Raw genomic sequence first — 20,982 nt, 5'->3', positions numbered from 1 at the left:
GATTTTTTCCCCTAATGTTTATCTTAGTAGTTTTTTCATTCATTTTATTTAGGGGCCAAGCACCGAAGGTGTAATTGTTAGTGTTCCTATTCTTCTTCTTCCTCTCTCGAAGTCTATGGCAGCCCACAGAACCACTTGTGGGAAAGTTATGAAATTTGGCACACAGATAGAGGACAGTCTGAACATTATCCGCCGCGATTTTGGAGTCTCTAACTCAATCATTCAAGCGTCACCAACTGTCCAAAGTTTCACTTACATTGATGCTAATAACTTTTTAACCGTTAAGACTAGAAACAAAATCTTTTTCTCTGACTTTTTGGCTCAAGCTGATTGGATTGCACCCTGTGACATAATTTTCTATCATGAAATTTTTTCCACCATTTTGACTCTTTCTAACTCCTCTTAGACCGTCACTCCAATTTTCATGAAAACTGAACCAGATCATCTTCAGACCATGCTGAAGAAAGTTAGAAATCAAGTTGATTTGTCAAACACACAAACAAATTCGACAAAGAGCATGCCAAAATGGATGTGAGGCTATATCTCTGCAACGCTTTAGGGCATTCTGACCAAACTTGGGTGCGTTATGACAACCATGACCTGAGGCTACATGCACGGTTTCAGCACAGTGTCACCTAGTGGTCAGGAGATATGAAAAATGGCTCTTTTAGCTTATAACCTCTGAAAGGTTTGGCCAAAAATCATCATAACTGGTCTCTTTAGATTCAGTGCAGCATGCCAGTTATCCCATATCGGCCATTTTGGGCGTTGGCCATATTGAAATTGGTTATAAAATGCTCTATTTTACAAACGCATTGGCATATCATTACGAAACTCGATAAGTGTCATCGGCACCATGCCATGAAGGTATAAAAGTTTTGGCCACCTTGTGAAATTTACAAAAATGCTAATAGCTTTTGATATGTTTTGGCTATTGTAATTGTTTTAATAGATTCCTTGAGTCATGACAAGAACATAGATACCAATTTTGCCATAGTCAGCTGAACTTCCAGTCCACCATTTTGATTTTCTTCCAAAAACTACTTTTTTGATCTCCTCTGAGACCGTTGGTCTGATTTTCACCAAAATTGAATTTCAGATTTATCTTCAGACCATGCCGGCATAAAGTTTTGAATTTTGTGTTGATTGATAGACGAAACCGTTTTTGTATACCACATCAACAAATTGAATGTCTTGATGCCACAATGACTCTGAGTCCGTATCTCTGCGATGCTTGGCATATTGATACCAAACTTTGTACGTGTCATTGTCACCTACCTCCGACTAAACCACATCACCACCTATTGGTTGAAAGTGATAAACCATTACACCATATTACTTAGTGAGTGAATTTATTAGGGGTGGGGGATAAAATTGATTCACATTTGAATCATGATTCTATCTTCCGCCGATTCGAACCGATTCACAAATTTCAGAAATAAACATTTAGAAAATCAATTAATAACATGATGTTGTCACTTCAACGAAGGCGAAAGTCAACTATGAGAGAAGTGCAGCACCTGTTTGCAACAGGGGAAACGTTATGAATTAAGCTTACTTGACGACGACAAGAGTTCACATCAGTATCTTAGAAACAGTCACGAGAAAATAGCCTTAAAAATGTAGTTACCAGCACACCTAAAGCTTTTCTTGCTGTGTACAGGTCATTTTTGTGCACAAGAAGCATTTTGTTTTTTTAACAGAAGCACATAAAATTCATACAGGAAACGCTGAACCGTTCTATTGGATTCCATTGTTGGGTCAGCTTTCTTTTTTTGGGTCCATCCCCATTCACTGTCATTGTATGGAAAAGAGCAGCGTGAACATTCGCTAAACATCATAAGATGATCTTATCATGCAAATATCTGTAAAGATGGTCTGGAAAAACCTGGGCCTTTACATTACAAGATCATAAGGAACATATTCAGTTGAGTTTTTCCAAACGTTTAACTGATGGATATCTATGTGATTTAGGGCCAGATTTACTAACAGCTGACGCCAGCGCAAACCCTCTCTTGGAGTTAAAGTACTGTCAGGATTTCCTAAAGACACGCAGTGAAAAATCCATGGACAGTTATTTTTGTGGCTAACCTTATTGCATATGCATTTGTAGGAGTTTCCCTTTCAGACGCAAAATTTACGGGAGGAGGGTATGTAAATAAATCATGCAACATGATTTACTAAGCGATGATATCCGAACATGTCGCTTGGCAAACCATGCTATTTTTAATTTGCTGCTCCTGTATTGTTAGTAGATTACCCACACCTGATTATCATCAGCTCTGCGTCTTTGTAGCCCAATGTTAATTTGCGCTGCTCTTGGTAGATCGTGCAGTCAGTAGATTCACCCACAGAACTTTACTCTGTCATCTGCTCTTTTATGGGACTGCGTTCTCACGCTAATTTGCCCTGTATAGTAAATCTGGCCCTTAATGATTTAAATGTACTTATTATAAATGTATTTGAATAATTTTATTATACATGTATAATGCTAATTAATTATTTATTACACAAATGTATATATTTATAGTCATTTCTACTCACTACAGATAGATCTGAATTGGATTGATTTAGTCTGTAAAATTTGAAAGGTAACTGAAATAAATGCAAATGTCCACAAGCTTCCACTATGCCTCGATTCTTTCCTCAATCTCACATTGGTGTTGAGTTCAGCGCTCAATTCTCTCTGCATGTGCTCATATATTCAGTCCAGGAAATGATGCACACTGCCACAAGAAACCCACCAATAAAAGTGTTTAAAATACCACCTGATCATTTTTTTCTTCTTTTTATTATTTAACTCCATTGACGAGATTTTCTGTCATTTGTGAGACGATGCTTCCCTGCCATTGATGAGTTCCTGAAATCTGTGTTTTCGTGGTTATACGGTAGGGGGCGCTGTTACAGATCTTCTGAAATGATACAGCATCTCCGGATCCAAAAACAAGTGAAGAAGATGATTGGCATAAATCAGAAGAAGCAGACAGAAATAAGCTAACTTGATCATCAAACTTTCAACAGCATATAAATCAAAACTGCCTATTGTTACCAAATGAAATGTCGACCCAGGAAGAGGTATAGAGTGCACCAGTCAGGATCCAGAAGTAAAATGTCTATTCATTTTCTCCATAACGAAACAGATTTTGAATGATAACTTACAAACCTTTAAAGACAGACCTACTGTGAGATATGAGGTTGTTAATCGATGGTATTTGCTTCTGTTGAAGCCGTCAGCCCGCATTATTTCAGCCAATTTTTAAAATAATTGTGTTAAACATTGGATTAGATGTTTCTCAATTCTGTTCGCAATGCTTCATGGGATTCTTTCCCTCACAAAAGCAGTTGAGTACACAATCCTGTCTCTTTGTCTCATTTTCAAAAACTTTTTTTGCTTCAAATCAAAGTTTGTAGTGTTGCGATTCACCTCGTAGCTGATTAGCTTGGTTCATGGCTTATAACTCTTTAACAAAGATTATTTTAAAGTCCCTATGGGAAAAGTTAATGTAGAACATACCAGTGCCTCTGAGAAAAGGGGCGGACACTGTTGCACTCTATAGAGCTCATGCAGATCCGCACCTGTTGTGTTCTGTCTTCCGGTTTGTATTTCCACAGCATGAAGGTAAGATCTTACGGATTTATGAACCTTCCCACATTCAAGTGATAAAAAAAAGAACGAATGAATCTAGAATTTTTTTTTTTTTTTTTTTTAAGTAGAGGTTCTGTTTTGTGTTTTAATTTTTTGCATGTTCACATATTCATATTACAAAATATATGGGGGCCATGAAAGTTGTGAATATGATCAAAAATGCTGCCACTGGCTGGCAACTTTTCTTTAGAAAATGCTGGTTGGGAGTTAAATACTATCACCTGCCAAATTATTATGTATTAACATTTATATATATTAACTAGTTGCCGAACCGGACTGGTACCCCAAAGTTTGTACGTTATTTTTTTTTTTTTGTACTTTCCAATATCCTACTTCATTCCCTACAACCATGATTTACATGGAGTGTTTGAAGTGAAACCTGTTTGAAAGCAATAATTATTTTTGCAGTACAGTTTAGTGCCTCTAGAGGTCATTGAGGTGGACTGTCCCTGTAGTATTGTATACCATAAATTGCTTTGGATAAAGCATTGGCTAAATAATTACTGATATCAACATGGGAAAATCAGTAGAAGTAACTAGATTTACAAAAGTGCATTAGGAGTGGTTTTTAGTTTTAGCTTTTGGTTTCTAAAGATTTCTGGTTGGTTTTTGAGGAGTTGCCAGGTGGTTTCTTAAAGGGTTAGTTCACCCAAAAATGAAAATAATGTCATTTATTACTCACCCTCATGTCGTTCCACACCCGCAAGACCTTCGTTCATCTTCACAACACAAATGAAGATATTTTAGTTGAAATCCGATGGCTCAGTGAGGCCTGCATAGGGAGCAATGAACACTTCCTCTCTCAAGATCCATTAATGTACTAAAAACATATTTAAATCAGTTCATGTGAGTACAGTGGTTCAATATTAATATTATGAAGTGACGAGAATATTTTTGGAGCGCCAAAAAGACCCAAAATAACGACTTATATAGTGATGGCCGATTTCAAAACACTGCTTCATGAAGCTTCAGAGCACAAATGAATCTTTGGTGTCGAATCATGATTCAGATCGCGTGTCAAACTGCCAACGGCTGAAATCAAGTGACTTTGGCGCTCCGAACAGCAGATTTGATACACTGATTCATTTATGCTCCGAAGCTTCCTGAAGCAGTGTTTTGAAATCGTCCATCACTAAATAAGTTATTTTGTTTTTTTTGGCTCTCCAAAAATATTCTCGTGGCTTTATAATATAAATATTCAACTCACATGAACTGATTTAAATATGTTTTTAGTACATTAATGGATCTTGAGAGAATAAATGTCATTGCTCCCTATGCAGGCCTCACAGAGCCATCGGATTTCATCAACAATATCTTCTTACGGGTGTGGAACGACATGAGGGCGAGTAATAAATGACATTATTTTCATTTTTGGGTGAACTAACCCTTTAATCTCCTCAGGTGTGAATCACAGTATTATTCATAAAGATTTACACCTCGCATATGGCCTGTCTAAAACAAAAAGTGTCTTAGAAATTTCAAATCAATGCATTGTGTTATGTGAAAGAGTAGGCAGGATGATATTAACATCACTTTGAAGCAAAAACTCTAGACTAAAATATACAGTTCCCAAAAGTCTTGTGAAAAAATGTTTAGTATGTGTTTTGAGGCCTTATTTCAGTGACTTTTTCTTTTTCCAAAAACCATGCATATATGAAATTGTCTCAAATACAAACATGTACACTTGTTGCTCACATATTATTGTAGCCTAGTTTGTGCAGAATGCAGTGTAATGAGACTTGTGTCATTGGTTTACAGAAGGAGTGGTTTTTAGTTTTAGCTTCTGGTTTCCTAAATTTTCTGGTTGGTTTTTGATGAGTTGCCATTTGCTAAGTGATTGCCGACCAACCGATGAAAAAAAAAAAAATGCTGGAGAACTTCGCCAAAACGGCCCTGCAATGTTGCACATATAATGATATCATACAGCTTGAGCTATACTGAATTAATGTGCTTGATTTACAAGAGTAGTGTAAATAGGCTATGCACTTGACTGAAATAAGTTGGGATATATCAAGAGGGAATGATTCATCACACACACAAGTCTTTTAGTGAGTTATGTAACAGCCTCTCCACTCCTGTTTTAAGTAGGTTTGCCTCATGAAGCCACTAATGAAGCTAAAGCAGCTGTAATCATTCTGCAGCTCAACTCCAGTCCTTCCACTGACTCGTATGCTCTTTATAACTTCATTAACTGCACCGACACATTGATTAATGAAGCAGAGATGGTACAGTATGTGGCTAACTGTCTCATGGGATACTGTAGTAGGCAGAGGTGTACATTAGAGACATTATGCTGTTATCGGGGGGAAAATCTGCTTCTGTCTCCAGACATACAGTGCCTTCCAAAAGTTTTTGAAGTGGACAACATCAGCATGAATTCTTCTTTCTTAGCATGAATGCATTTAACATTGTGAAGGATATTTAAGAGCTATGAGAAATTGCTGAATAAAGTTATTATTGTTTTGATATAGATAAAAAGACATTAAAAAGATATATAGTTTTAATGTATAATGACCCATTTATACTGTTGTTATAAAACCTGTTGACTGAAAGATTCCTACTGTAGTGATTTGATGTTACTATTAGTCATCTAATTACTGTCAAAAGTGTTTTAAACAGAAATGAAAGACAGAATGAGAACTAAACAGTTTAACCGTGATTTATTGTGCTTGCCATGAAAAGATCAACCATTTATGAGTAATATCTGTACTGTACATAAGGTGCACATTACTACATGAACCAAACTTTGATCATCAGTGGATGTTGTTTGATTTTACTCTTTCTTTTCAATTCCTTTAAGTAAACATTCATATTCAATACATACAATTCGAAGCTTGTGGAGATAATGAATAAAAATCTGTTTTCAATTTGTTGCAGAAGCATTATCGTTCGAAATAAGTTTTTAACAAAACGTTACAAAAACAGACCGTTCACTGTAAGTATTAGGCTATAATGATCATCGCTAAATATATTCATTTTATTTAATTATATACAGGCTAATAGTGCAACATGTATTAAAAGTTGGACATTCAGAGTTGATAAACATTTCATGTTACGAAGCGGATGAAAATACAGTCATAAGACATTTCCACTGTACCTGCTATTTGTTCAAGTGCTTGTTTTATGTGTCATTTTCTTTGGTATATAAATCATAATGCTGTCAAGCATGTGTATCAGACCCAGGCCTGCCATCCGGGGAAGAGGCGGCTGAGGTTTTTGGGGTCCATTGCCTGCTGAATGAGGAGGTTTACCTGTCCCCCCACGCTGAGCACCGTCCCCTCCTCGACACCCTTCAGCTTCTCCTGCAGTCGCAGTAACACCCGCTCCGCCACTTTATTGAAGCTCTGACTGTCACTGCACAAACACATCCACACAATCACTGCGCTTCGTCATACATAAACCTGACTGTTAGAAACATGGCCTCACACCGGACAAGGGAAATATATGTGTACACAAGCTGTGTTTTCATTTAAAACCTTTATTCAGATGAGCGGATGTGGACTGGATACGTTTTTCCCAACTCTATACTGCCATACAAAGGTAAAATACTGTAACTGCAGTTACAGCCAAATCCTGGCATTGGGCAGATCATAATTTAAGAGGCCCAATTATGACAAAATAATATTGTTGACATTGCTTTAACCATATAAAGCCTAATATATCATATTTGATATGAAAAAAATCCTCTAAATTACCAACATGATCAAAACTTGCTGAAAATCCTGTTGTTCAACATCTAGTACATACCATCTGATTAATAGTTCATAATTTTTAACCATTAAAAGCAAGTCTTTTTGCTGTCAAATCTTTACTGATTGTTCAGAGTAGTAAACACACTGAAGCAATTTAGGTTATTAGATTATCCATACATCATTGTTTAGAAAAATCATGTTAAATTGTATCAAATATGATACATCAGGCTTTTGAGGAACGATTTTTGTACAATCATCATTGCATTATATATGTATCCACAATGAAAACTACAGAGCTTTGCTCATTAAACTAAAGCTCATGAGATGTAGTTTATGATTATTTGTAACAGATGAAATTCTTCGACAGCATTGTTTCACAGTGTATACTTTTGCCACATTCAAAATGGCATGTTCAAGAGTAACAGTGATATTACGTCTCAAAATCAGAAGTACTAGATGTTTATCCCTTTTAAAAACCCTTAGGTTATTTCAGGATATTTGTTTATGCTCAACACAAGTTTCAGTGCCTTAAATTCAATGTATGTTCAGGGCTCCAGACTAACATTTGAGAGCAATTTCTACAGATGGTGGCACCAGCACCTGATCTGGGGGTATTTTAAATCATAAAGGTAATTTAATTAATAAGCACAGTAACCAATCATCTTACATGTTTATTTCTTGGAAATGTGCATTTGACAGTAAAGCACCGAGCTTGAGTTGAGATAAAATTAACTTTTATTAACAACAGTAACACATAAAAAAAACACTTTTTTTATAGGGAAAATTTAAAATTTTATTTGGCCATCACATTAAAAATAACAATATTTAGAGCCTTGAAGTGCTGGAAAAATTGTGAAGCACTTGAAAGTCTTGAATATCCCTCTCAAAAAGTTATACGAACCCTGAAATTAATAATGTAAAACATTTGACTATTTCTGCCACAATACCATGGTTACAGTTAGTACACAATTCTGCGCTGAATTTAAAGGGGACCTATAATTCCCCTTTGTAATATCAGTCTCTGGTGTCTCCAGAATGTGTCTGTGAAGTTTCAGCTCAAAATCCCCCACAGATCATTTATTATAGCTTGTCAAATTTGCCCCTATTTGGCTGTGAGCAAAAACACGCCATTTTTGTGTGTGTCCCTTTAAATGCAAATGAGCTGCTGCTTTCCAGAAGAGGGCGGAGTTTTAACAGCTCAACAACAACAAAGCTGGAGAATCTCACGCAGCCAAAATGAGGATTGTCAGTAACGGTGTTCAGCCTTACATTGTTCAAACCGGAGTCGACACTGATGGAGAGACTCAGGAAGAAGTTACAACTTTTAGACGTTTCTGAATGGTTAGTGGATAAATTTATGTAGTTGCTGTGGAGTTGATTCAACTCATCCACTAGCATGTGCTGTCATGTTCATCTTTTGTGTTGAATTGACCCTCGTTTGTGAAGCAGTCCGGCGTAAAATGACGGCATGACAACAACACTCGACTACAACAACTCTTCCTCTTCTCTAAAGCAGCCCAACATGGCACCGCCCCCTTTGTTGTGTGTTCTCGGGGGCGGGGTTTATGTAAAACCTGTTCTGAGCTCACACTGCGCTGTCTAATATTGGTCCGAGCTGATGAACTGTCTGTGCTGCACAGCTTTGTTTTGTTTGCTTTTTGATGTTTCTCATATGCAACAGAAATGGCGGCTCTCATCGATGGAGTAATGTGGTGGTGCCGCCAGTGAGACTCAAAATTTACTCACAACGGCAAGAAAAAAGGTTGCAAAATGTCTGGAGAGTCTGGAGCCCTGATGTTACATCATTTCAGAGAAAACAGCTGACGAACAGAAGCAGATGAATGTGTTACCTGGCCTTGCGGTGGGTGTCGATCTCGTCTCCACCCGGCGTGGGGTTGAGCGTGGCATTGAGCTCCGCCTGCTCGTCGTGCTGCTGCAGGTAGAAGGCCTTCAGAGGGTTCATGGTCCAGTCAAACAGAGGGTCGTAGAGCAACACCTGCACACACACAAACACACAATCAAACATTCATTTCCTGACGAGTGACACCTGTCAGACATGAGATGATATAAATGAATCTGTTTACCTCCACAATGGTCAACAGAGCTTCCTGAGAACTCCTCATAACTTCCATGGTCTTCTCACAACATCTACATAACATCATAATAATTGTTCAGTTCCTTTCACAGAAATCAAAATACTTTTTGATTATAATGTCACAAAACAGAAAAGAGTCCCATTTTGGTGTTCTTACACTTGAATCATTTCAGTGTCTGTTACATGTTTGAAATTAAATTAATTTTAGCGTACTCAAGTCAGCCTTTTATGTTCTTCTTGGTCAAGAGTGGCATTCGATAAGATGTTCAACATGAAGGCCATGCTTGCCTAGTGTTCTTCTTATACACTGAATTGAAATGGTTTTTCCTTATTTTTGAATCAAATCCAATTTGATGTGTGTGTTCAGGTGGCAAACTTAGGAAATTAAGGAAACAAAACCTAAACAAAATGATTTTGCTCAAATTTGTCCCGAAGGACCCTTTAGGGTTTAAATCAAAGACATAACCGATTATGTATACTAGGATACTCATGGAGACAATTTTGTGACAATTTTGTGTGAATTTGAACGTTCAAGCACAGGGCGGCATTAAAGGAAGCTCAACTTAGTATTTGCGTCTGAGACACGGCTTTCAGGGATTTTTTCTTCTTAGGACGTTTCGGATGTTGAACTTCCTACATAGTGCGCTCTTTCAAGTGTTCTAGTGCTTGATAGACAGTACAGTCCAAAAGTTTGGAACCACTAAGATTTTTAATGTTTTTAAAAGAAGTTTCGTCTGCTCACCAAGGCTACATTTATTTAATTAAAAATACAGTAAAAAACAGTAATATTGTGAAATATTATTACAATTTAAAATGACTGTTTTCTATTTGAATATATTTCACAAAGTAATTTATTCCTGTGATGCAAAGCTGAATTTTCAGCATCGTTACTCCAGTCTTCAGTGTCACATGATCCTTCAGAAATCATTCTAATATGCTGATTTGCTGCTCAAGAAACATTTATGATTATTTTCAATGTTGAAAACAGTTGTGTACTTTTTTTTTTCAGGATTCCTTGATGAATAGAAAGTTCAAAAGAACAGCATTTATCTGAAATACAAAGCTTCTGTAGCATTATACGCTACCGTTCAAAAGTTTGGGGTCAGTAAGAATTTTTATTTTTATTTTTTTGAAAAGAAATGAAAGAAATTAATACTTTTATTCAGCAAGGATGCATTAAATCAATCAAAGTAAAGACATTTATAATGTTACAAAAGATTAGATTTCAGATAAACACTGTTCTTTTGAACTTTCTATTCATCAAATAATCCTGAAAAAAAATATTGTACACAAATATTTTGTACAATTGTACACATTAAATGTTTCTTGAGCAGCAGATCAGCATATTAGAATGATTTCTGAAGGATCATGTGACACTGAAGACTGGAGTAACGATGCTGAAAATTCAGCTTTGCATCACAGGAATAAATTACTTTGTGAAATATATTCAAATAGAAAACAGTCATTTTAAATTGTAATAATATTTCACAATATTACTGTTTTTTACTGTATTTTTAATTAAATAAATGTAGCCTTGGTGAGCAGACGAAACTTCTTTTAAAAACATTAAAAATCTTAGTGGTTCCAAACTTTTGGACTGTACTGTATTTCTAGCACTTGTTATGTTTACATTGGAAAGGCTTAATTTTTGGTGATGATACAGCACTGACCATCAACTCTACAAGAGTGAGTGTTGTTCACTCGCAAATGTAGCAGCAAAAAAGCCAGGCGATATCATCTCTAAAATGCTTTCACTTTGAACTGCCTTGAATTGAAGCAAGAGATAAAAGGGATTGGCTTTATTGCATGAAATATATGTCACTTTGCTCAAAGCTGATTTTGGTTTCCAATCTCTTACCCAAAATAAAACCTGCACTGGAGCCATGTAGTTACCCTAGCAAAGAACACCGCTGAAAACCAATCCATCTTCTTGAGCCCGAAAAACAGGAGTTTGCTCAAAGTAAACTCACACTTGCAACAATAGGCCACAGGGGTGGACATATGATATGGCATTCTTTTAAAGACCCCCTGTGGTGAAAATCAAGTTTTTAATGTTGTTTATATGTCTGTGTGGTGTTTTCAATATGCTTTAAGACAAACCATGTGCAAATTCATCAGTCAACACCACTGAAGAGTATTTTCTCTTTGAAACTGCAGTGAGCCAAAGACAGTCTCAAACCCGCGGTTTGAAATCACTGGCGTTTCTGACATCACAAACTACCTTGTGACCAATCACATCAACGTGTGATCGTCAACGAGTGGATCCCTGGGCTGGTGTGAGTGGAGTGCATATTCGTAGATCCGCATATACCAAATGAGGCAAGGGTGTAGAGTTACATTTAAGCTATTTTAAGGAAAAAATGTTTAAATATGTCATTTTGGTGATCAAAGATGAGTTTTAAGGGATAAAATGATTGACTTCAGGGAATTTAAATGACTCAAGTATGAAAACACCTCCGTAAGACTCACCTGCGGAAGACGCCCTCCACCCCTGTGATGCCCATCCCATCCACAATGTCTCGAGACAGTCTGAACGGAACCGTCTCAGGGGTGGGCAAGATTTTACCCTGCTCAAAGGCAACACCTGTGAGGAGAGACGATGAAGGTGAAAATGAAAACACAAAAAGACTTTCTGAAGCGTTAGTGTTCTGTGTACACATACCAAGGTCTATGTGGACCAGTTCTGCCGTCTGTTCGTCGATCAGAATGTTCTGAATGTGCCGATCGCCCAGGCCAACGATGTAACCCACTGTCAGACACAGACACATCACTATTTTCACATCACTCACATGTCTATGCGTATTGTATTTTAAAGGTGTTGGGAAAATCTGAGGCCAGATGCCTGTAGAAATGACATGTCACCGGGCTCAGAAACTCAAAAAGGGGCAATATTTGCCCCCGGAACTGATTTTCAGGGACATTTTTCTCATTAAATGTATCTGTGATGCCTTTTACATCAAATAGGCCTACATAAAATATAACCAATTACTATCAATCAGAATACTATAGACCGTTATCAACAAAACTGTATCAACATCAACAAAAGCCATCTTCACACATTAATGTCACTTAATAAAATACATAAAATATTTAGTGTTTGGAGAAATGGCACGACGTCATATTGTGGCTACACAGACATTTCATTATTTGTTTATTGCTTTTTACACATTAGAAAACCAAGATGTCACAGTAGTTACTTTAGTAGCATCAAAAACTAAACTGGGAATAAATTCTATACAGAAAGCGAGCAAACAACAGTCCATGACTTTAATGAATCCCTTACTTATATCATATCTGCACTTTGTCGTTTATGATGATAGTATTTGTGTAATTTAGTCAGTGAACATGTGCAATAAACAAAACCCCAACAGTGATTCATTTAAACGCTTCTGACTGGCCACTGCATTCATAAGCTCAACAGAAACACGTGATTGGTTATAATGCTCTGATGCAACGTTTAATGGCGCTTTTCATTAATTTCACATTTAACGTTAACCGCGACTGTCATAAAAGATTTAGTTTAACTGTAAAGAAGCATTTTTGGCACCTTATCTTGAATTTTTAGAGAGCATTTTTTCATTTTGGGGTAGGGTTGGGCGATGTCCCCTAAATTGGCAGTTGACGATGTTTACAGTAAAACATTGCGATGTTACTATATAATTATTATTCGTTATTTTACTGTACTTTATTACTTTATTTATTTCATTTCCCAACTAATGACTCATCCGGGCTTTCCAATAAGTTGCACGTAAGGGGAAAAAGGTAGCTTTCTTCCACTTAAGAAGAGTTGTGCACTTTTTATTTTAATATATTTCTTTACATAAATACTATTTTCTACTTAAAAGCCATAATTTCGTTATTTTACCAACCCAACTAACGATCATCCGGGCTTTCCAATAGGTTGCACGTGAGGGGGAAAAAAAGTTTTCTTGTTCTTTGTTGTTCTTCTGTGTTTTAATGAATTTGTGTTATCAGAATCACCTTCATTCTTTCATTTGATTTGACATTATGGCAAGGAAAATTGTCTTTAAATTAACCAGACAAAAGTTAATTGACGTTCACTGAATTCTGGGTTTATATCTTAAACTGCCGCTTCAGTGCAGTATGTAACGATGATATCGTCCATCGGCACAACCCTATTTTGGGGGCATTTTTCCCTAAGCCCCCTTTAATTTCCGACCGTGCATGTCACCTATAATCAGTTTATGGTTAAGTGGAAAACTTGAGAATAATGATAATGTGTGAATGTGTACCAATAGAAGAGGTGGCCACACTGCGAGTGTATGCTAGCTGCCTCTCCAGCCACACCGCGGGGTCCAGGAAGCGCTCCATGCAAAAGTATCGGAATACTGGCCGGAATTTCTGGCACACCTCTGTGAAAGCCTCAAGTTTGTCATCAAATTCCAGCCTTTGTGCCTCCTGGATCATTACAAGAACATAACAAGCAAAATATTTTATAAATAATCTTTTTTTTAAATAAGATTATTCATATTAAAATGCCTATAAGAATGAATTAGCAGGATGACAAATGAAATAAGCTAATAAAATCCAGGACCATCATTTTCTTGCGACAGGTCATGTTGGGCCAGTCTTGTGGGCGGAAGCGTTTGTGTGCCCCCTTCTGAGGGTCCACCAGGAACTCTCCAATGGGCACAGTACCGGAACACCACTCCAAAACACCGCTGCGCTGGGAAAACGGCACCACCTGGTACAAACACATGGCTCAGTGTTGATAAAGTCACATTGAATGTGTCATTATAGCTCTAAAAGCTATTTGACTCGACCCAGTAAGCACACACACTGCTAAAGTCATGCATTAGATGGCGTATTCAAATCGTTTAATGCACAGCTAGCCGTGGATTATCCCGCTTATACCATGGTCATTTGCCAGCATTAAAGAGTTAGTTCACCCAAAAATGAAAATTACCCCATAATTTACTCACCTATAAGCCATCCTAGGTGTATATGACTATCTTCTTTCAGTCAAACACAGTCAGAGTTATATTAATCAATTTTATGGCTGTTTCAAGCTTTATAATGGGACTGAATAGTAACAGAGATTTTAAAGCCCAAAAAAGTACATCCATCATAAAAGTATCGACTCCAGAGGGTTAATAAATGCCTTCTGAAGTGAAGCGATGACTTTTTTAAGAAACACATCCACATTTATAAGTGTTATATAGTGCTATCAGGATAGTGTATGAAAGGTGTCTTTACTTTGTAGCGGCGGATGTTGAGTTTCCTCTTGCGAGTTTCGGCATTGCGCTGCAGAAGGGTGGAGCACATGTGAAAGACCTGCTGCATCACTGCATCCTGCCTCAGATCATCCTGACCCTGCGTCACGACACATAACCTCACTTCAGACTCAGTTACAAAAAAGACTGATGCACACGTTTTAAAGAAGTCCATGACTAAGACATGTGCGAGCCGATTTTGTCCCCACTGTATCTAACACAAGTGAAAAAGGGATTCTCCAGGGGAGTCCAAATACTTGAAAAAAGAAGCAGCAGAAAAAACACAAAACAAAACAAAAAAAAACTAAGAGAAATAAGAAATCAGCTTTTTTTTTTTTTTACTGTATGTGGAATTTTTATTACGAAAAAAAGAGGTGAAGGCATGTTCTTGATAACCAGACCTTCACTAGCTGTCTCCTGCTCTTGCCGTCTGAACCCACACAGTCAATTATTTTGGGTAGGTTGACGCCTCCAGCAAGGTGAAAGTGAGGTTTGAATGACCTGACAGTCACAAGGTCTTCATATCCGCCTGATGGATCCACCTGAAAGAAATGCCCACATACACAATAACAAACTCAGGTAACCACATGACGCAGAGCACAGGCCTCTCTGACAGAAAAGAAAACAGATTCTCTTTCAGTGATATTTGTCACCTTGATGTCCATGGTGGGAATGATGACATCATTGAGGTCTTTGATGTGCATGATGGGTTGCTCCGGTGGAATAGGAATGGCTTCTGCACAGAAAAGACAATCATATTTAACAATAAACACTTTGCAGGCTGTATATAACATTTTTAACTTGTTGACTCTAACTCTGCAAGTACCACTTGCCTTAAAGTCACCATGAAAATTCTTGTTTTTAATGGAATATTGCAAAAAAAATTTTTTATAATTTTATTTATTTATTCATGCACATTTTTTTTTTAACTCGCGTGCCTTGTAATCTATAATCAAAATAACTTCCCCTCCCTCTGGCATCAACATCTCTTCTCTGATGATGTGTTTACTGGCGTGAGGGCGGGGCAACATGTCACTCACATGAGATCCACCAATAGCAAACCACAAGCATCCAATCAATTCTCCATGGACAAAATCAAGTCCCGCCCTACATTTGTTCTTGTTTGAGAAGCATTTCACTCAGATATGCATCACAATAGAGAAAAAAAACTAGCACAACTTCCATTTCATGTCAACTTGCCAAAGCACAATACTGTAGTGTTACTGCACCCTATTAGTGTAAAAGTCTGATAGGAACCGTACAATAATTTTGCTAATTAAATAACTACTAATTAGTCATTTATCCAAAATGACTTAAAAGTACACGTATTACAGATTTTGTGGGTGAAAAATGGATTTTAAAGGGGACCTATAATGCTCTTTTTCACAAGATGTAATATCAGTCTCTGGTGTCTCCAGATTGTGTCTGTGAAGTTTCAGCTCAAAATACCCCACAGATCATTTATTATAGCTTGTCAAATTTGCCCCTATTGGGGTGTGAGTAAAAACACGCCGTTTTTGTGTGTCCCTTTAAATGCAAATGAGCTGCTGCTCCCGCCCCCTTTCCAGAAGAGGGCGGAGCTTTAACAGCTCAACAACAACAAAGCTGGAGAATCTCACGCAGCCAAAATGAGGATTGTCAGTAACGGTGTTCAGCCTTACATTGTTCAAACCGGAGTCGACACTGATGGAGAGACTCAGGAAGAAGTTACAACTTTTACAATGAAACTGGACGTTTCTGAATGGTTAGTGGATACATTTATGTAGTTGCTGTGGAGTTGATTCAACTCATCCACTAGCATGTGCCGTCATGTTCATCTTTTGTGTTGAATTGACCCTCGTTTGTGAAGCAGTCCGGCGTAAAACAACAACACTCGACTACAACAACTCTTCCTCTTCTCTAAAGCAGCCCAACATGGCCCCGCCCCCTTTATTGTGTGTTCTCAAGGTAAAGTAAACACGGGATTTGTACATTTATTGTTTAAAATTTTTTGGGACACAAAGTATTAGTGCAAACTGACTTGCATTATAATGGGAACAGACAGGAAATGAATCTTCTCAGATGATTGACTTTTACTCACTCTTTTCAGTTTTATGGCGACTGGCGTCCATGTATGCCAAAGTGATGTAGGCATTGCAAAGTGTCTCAATGTCTTTGACCATCTCGGCTCTCTTTTTACGAACCACGTCGATGACCTTACGAGCGACCTCAGCCCGTTCCTACAGAACAACACATTTAATGAAGGTTTATCATTTAGTAACAAAAAAGTTAGTCAGGACAGAAATTTTAGATTTCTACAGAGTATTTAGACCATTGTTTCTCAACTGGTGGGTCATAAGGTCGTTTTGAGTGGGTCGTGGAGTGTGTAGTCACAGAAAAAACAACAAACGTAATTCAAAATGTTTTACTGATGCAAGACTTATTTTGATTGACATGCATGAAAGCTGTTTCTTAAGAAAGACAAATTTTCCTGTCCTGTCAAACGTTATACTGTTATCACCTGTTCCAACCCTATAAGACTTTCTTTCATCTTCAGAACACAAATGAAGATATTTTTAATCTGAGAACTTTCTGTCCCTCCATTGACAGCGAAGCAACTACCACTTTGACGTTTCACTTTGAAGTTCATAAAGAGACAGTTTAGTCCAAATTTTCTGAAGAAACATGATTGCTTTACATGCTGAACATTGAATTTAGGCTTTTACTGACATATAAACATTCATCACACATCAGTTGGGGTAAACTGAAGCTCAAGCATGTTCACTTGATGAACCAATGAGGTTCATTCTCGTGTTACGCAGCACGTTTGAGTTTCAGGAAGAACCAATGAGGTTCATTCTCGTGTTACGCAGCACGTTTGAGCTTCCACAAGAACCAATGAGGTTCATTCTCGTGTTACGCAGCACGTTTGAGCTTCAGGAAGAACCAATGAGGTTCATTCTCGTGTTACGCAGCACGTTTGAGCTTCAGGAAGAACCAATGAGGTTCATTCTCGTGTTACGCAGCACGTTTGAGCTTCCTCTAGAACCAATGAGGTTCATTCTCGTGTTATGCAGCACGTTTGAGCTTCAGCAAGAACCAATGAGGTTCATTCTCGTGTTACGCAGCACGTTTGAGCTTCAGGAAGAACCAATGAGGTTCATTCTCGTGTTACGCAGCACGTTTGAGCTTCAGGAAGAACCAATGAGGTTCATTCTCGTGTTACGCAGCACGTTTGAGCTTCAGGAAGAACCAATGAGGTTCATTCTCGTGTTACGCAGCACGTTTGAGCTTCCTCTAGAACCAATGAGGTTCATTCTCGTGTTACGCAGCACGTTTGAGCTTCCTCTAGAACCAATGAGGTTCATTCTCGTGTGTTACGCAGCACGTTTGAGCTTCAGGAAGAACCAATGAGGTTCATTCTCGTGTTACGCAGCACGTTTGAGCTTCCTCTAGAACCAATGAGGTTCATTCTCGTGTTATGCAGCACGTTTGAGCTTCAGCAAGAACCAATGAGGTTCATTCTCGTGTTACGCAGCATGCTTGAGCTTCAGGAAGAACCAATGAGGTTCATTCTCGTGTTACGCAGCATGCTTGAGCTTCAGCAAGAACCAATGAGGTTCATTCTCGTGTTACGCAGCACGTTTGAGTTTCAGGAAGAACCAATGAGGTTCATTCTCGTGTTACGCAGCACGTTTGAGCTCCAGCAAGAACCAATGAGGTTCCTTCTCATGTTACGCAGCACGTTTGAGCTTCCACAAGAACCAATGAGGTTCATTCTCGTGTTACGCAGCACGTTTGAGCTTCCACAAGAACCAATGAGGTTCATTCTCGTGTTACGCAGCACGTTTGAGCTCCAGCAAGAACCAATGAGGTTCCTTCTCATGTTACGCAGCACGTTTGAGCTTCCACAAGAACCAATGAGGTTCATTCTCGTGTTACGCAGCATGCTTGAGCTTCAGCAAGAACCAATGAGGTTCATTCTCGTGTTACGCAGCACGTTTGAGTTTCAGGAAGAACCAATGAGGTTCATTCTCGTGTTACGCAGCACGTTTGAGCTCCAGCAAGAACCAATGAGGTTCCTTCTCATGTTACGCAGCACGTTTGAGCTTCCACAAGAACCAATGAGGTTCATTCTCGTGTTACGCAGCACGTTTGAGCTTCCACAAGAACCAATGAGGTTCATTCTCGTGTTACGCAGCACGTTTGAGCTTCAGCAAGAACCACTGAGGTTCATTCTCATGTTACGCAGCACGTTTGAGCTTCAGCAAGAACCAATGAGGTTCATTCTCGTGTTACGCAGCACGTTTGAGCTTCAGCAAGAACCAATGAGGTTCAGTCTCGTGTTACGCAGCACGCTTGAGCTTCAGCAAGAACCAATGAGGTTCATTCTCGTGTTACGCAGCACGTTTGAGCTTCAGCAAGAACCAATGAGGTTCATTCTCGTGTGTTACGCAGCACGTTTGAGCTTCAGGAAGAACCAATGAGGTTCATTCTCATGTTACGCAGCACGTTTGAGCTTCAGGAAGAACCAATGAGGTTCATTCTCGTGTTACGCAGCATGCTTGAGCTTCCTCAAGAACCAATGAGGTTCATTCTCAATGAGGTTCATTCTTTTACGCAGCACGTTTGAGCTAGAACCAATGAGTTCATTCTCGTGTTCAGCAGCTTCCTCTAGAACCAATGAGGTTCATTCTCGTGTTACGCAGCACGTTTGAGCTTCCTCTAGAACCAATGAGGTTCATTCTCGTGTACGCAGCACGTTACTTAAGGAAGAACCAATGAGCACGTTTGAGCTTCAGGAAGAACCAATGAGGTTCATTCTCGTGTTACGCAGCATGCTTGAGCTTCAGCAAGAACCAATGAGGTTCATTCTCGTGTTACGCAGCCGTTTGAGCTTAGAACCAATGAGGTTCATTCTCGTGTTACGCAGCACGTTTGAGCTTCCTCTAGAACCAATGAGGTTCATTCTCGTGTTACGCAGCACGTTTGAGCTTCAGGAAGAACCAATGAGGTTCATTCTCGTGTTACGCAGCATGCTTGAGCTTCAGCAAGAACCAATGAGGTTCATTCTCGTGTGTTACGCAGCATGTTTGAGCTTCAGGAAGAACCAATGAGGTTCATTCTCGTGTTACGCAGCATGCTTGAGCTTCAGGAAGAACCAATGAGGTTCATTCTCGTGTTACGCAGCATGCTTGAGCTTCAGGAAGAACCAATGAGGTTCATTCTCGTGTTACGCAGCATGCTTGAGCTTCAGCAAGAACCAATGAGGTTCATTCTCGTGTTACGCAGCATGCTTGAGCTTCAGGAAGAACCAATGAGGTTCATTCTCGTGCCAGTTGAGAACCACTGATTTAAACATTATCACCAGACATGAAAACCTTCTAGAGCAGTGCAGAAATGTCTTCTCATAACAAATGTTTAGCCAATGTTGCCAAAAATGTAAAAGACTATTATAAATGCATGCACTAGGAATAAATGATAAAATGCATAATGTATATATAAATATCAGGTTCAAGTTCTTGGATTTTGAATCTAAATGTACAGTGTTATTTTATTTTTGTATATTTTTATCCTTTAATTTCTTTTTCTTTCATGATGTGTTTTATACCAAGTCCAGAGGTGAAGGTTGGCGGGCGCTGCTCTTGGATGTACGACTGCGAGAGAAACTCTCATCCTTGTTGGCGTTGACCAGTGCCAAGATGATGAAGAGAGTGTGGTGGGGGTGGTCAAGGGATGACCGACAGATCAGCTGATGACAGAACATATTGTAGTTGTGAATCTATGGTAGATTTCACTTATGAGGTTAAAATTCAGAATATAAAGGAGTAGCTGAAGGTTACCTCGTTTAGAACCTGATGAAAGCCCACGTCCTGTGTCACGGAGCTGGACACTTTAGTGCCCATTCGAGCAGCTAACTGGTACATCAGGGGCAGGAACTTATATGACGGGATTTTCTTTACACCATTCTAATAAAAACATGAACAAATTCCAACACAGAATCTGTAGATTCTAGACCCTATTTAGAGACTTTCATCTCAACCCATTCTTATTTCTTATGGATTGATGCAGTACATTGTACTTTAGGAAGATGTACAATCATCATACCTCCATCATGCCATTCACGGTTTTGACATCAGCATTCTCCAGCCAGAGGGATGCCAGTCTGAAGACCCAGGTGTCATGTTCTTCTCCCAGCTCCAGGCACTGAATGTAGTTCTCCACAGCCTTGAGGAGGAAGCGGTTGCGGTCGGCCTGTAGGTTAGCCAAGGCCTTGACGTCCAGCTCTAGTTCTCTCTGAACTTTCACTGTGTATCTACACATGAATAAAATACA

At 38.7% G+C, this 20,982-nt stretch overlaps 1 protein-coding gene across 1 annotated transcript in view; it reads right to left on the bottom strand.

The window, feature by feature from the left end:
* Nucleotides 1–6,280: 6,280 nt before the first annotated feature.
* Nucleotides 6,281–20,982, bottom strand: part of atm (ATM serine/threonine kinase) — a 74,710-nt gene continuing 60,008 nt past the window's right edge. The window contains exons 49-62 of the mRNA XM_048160175.1: nt 20,755–20,962; nt 20,490–20,615; nt 20,258–20,398; nt 16,748–16,886; nt 15,321–15,403; nt 15,069–15,209; nt 14,651–14,767; nt 13,989–14,138; nt 13,687–13,852; nt 12,096–12,182; nt 11,903–12,017; nt 9,423–9,486; nt 9,189–9,334; nt 6,281–7,000 (exon numbers count right to left, since the gene is read on the bottom strand). Of these exons, the coding sequence (XP_048016132.1) occupies nt 6,820–7,000; nt 9,189–9,334; nt 9,423–9,486; nt 11,903–12,017; nt 12,096–12,182; nt 13,687–13,852; nt 13,989–14,138; nt 14,651–14,767; nt 15,069–15,209; nt 15,321–15,403; nt 16,748–16,886; nt 20,258–20,398; nt 20,490–20,615; nt 20,755–20,962 (1,864 nt within the window). The 3' untranslated portion in view covers nt 6,281–6,819. The remainder of the gene's footprint in view (nt 7,001–9,188; nt 9,335–9,422; nt 9,487–11,902; nt 12,018–12,095; nt 12,183–13,686; nt 13,853–13,988; nt 14,139–14,650; nt 14,768–15,068; nt 15,210–15,320; nt 15,404–16,747; nt 16,887–20,257; nt 20,399–20,489; nt 20,616–20,754; nt 20,963–20,982) is intronic.

The sequence above is a fragment of the Megalobrama amblycephala genome, linkage group LG16 (genome assembly GCF_018812025.1).
Source record: "Megalobrama amblycephala isolate DHTTF-2021 linkage group LG16, ASM1881202v1, whole genome shotgun sequence".
Lineage (NCBI taxonomy): Eukaryota > Metazoa > Chordata > Actinopteri > Cypriniformes > Xenocyprididae > Megalobrama > Megalobrama amblycephala.
Note: the sequence above shows the minus strand (reverse complement) of the source record. Positions and strands in the feature narration are given on the sequence as shown.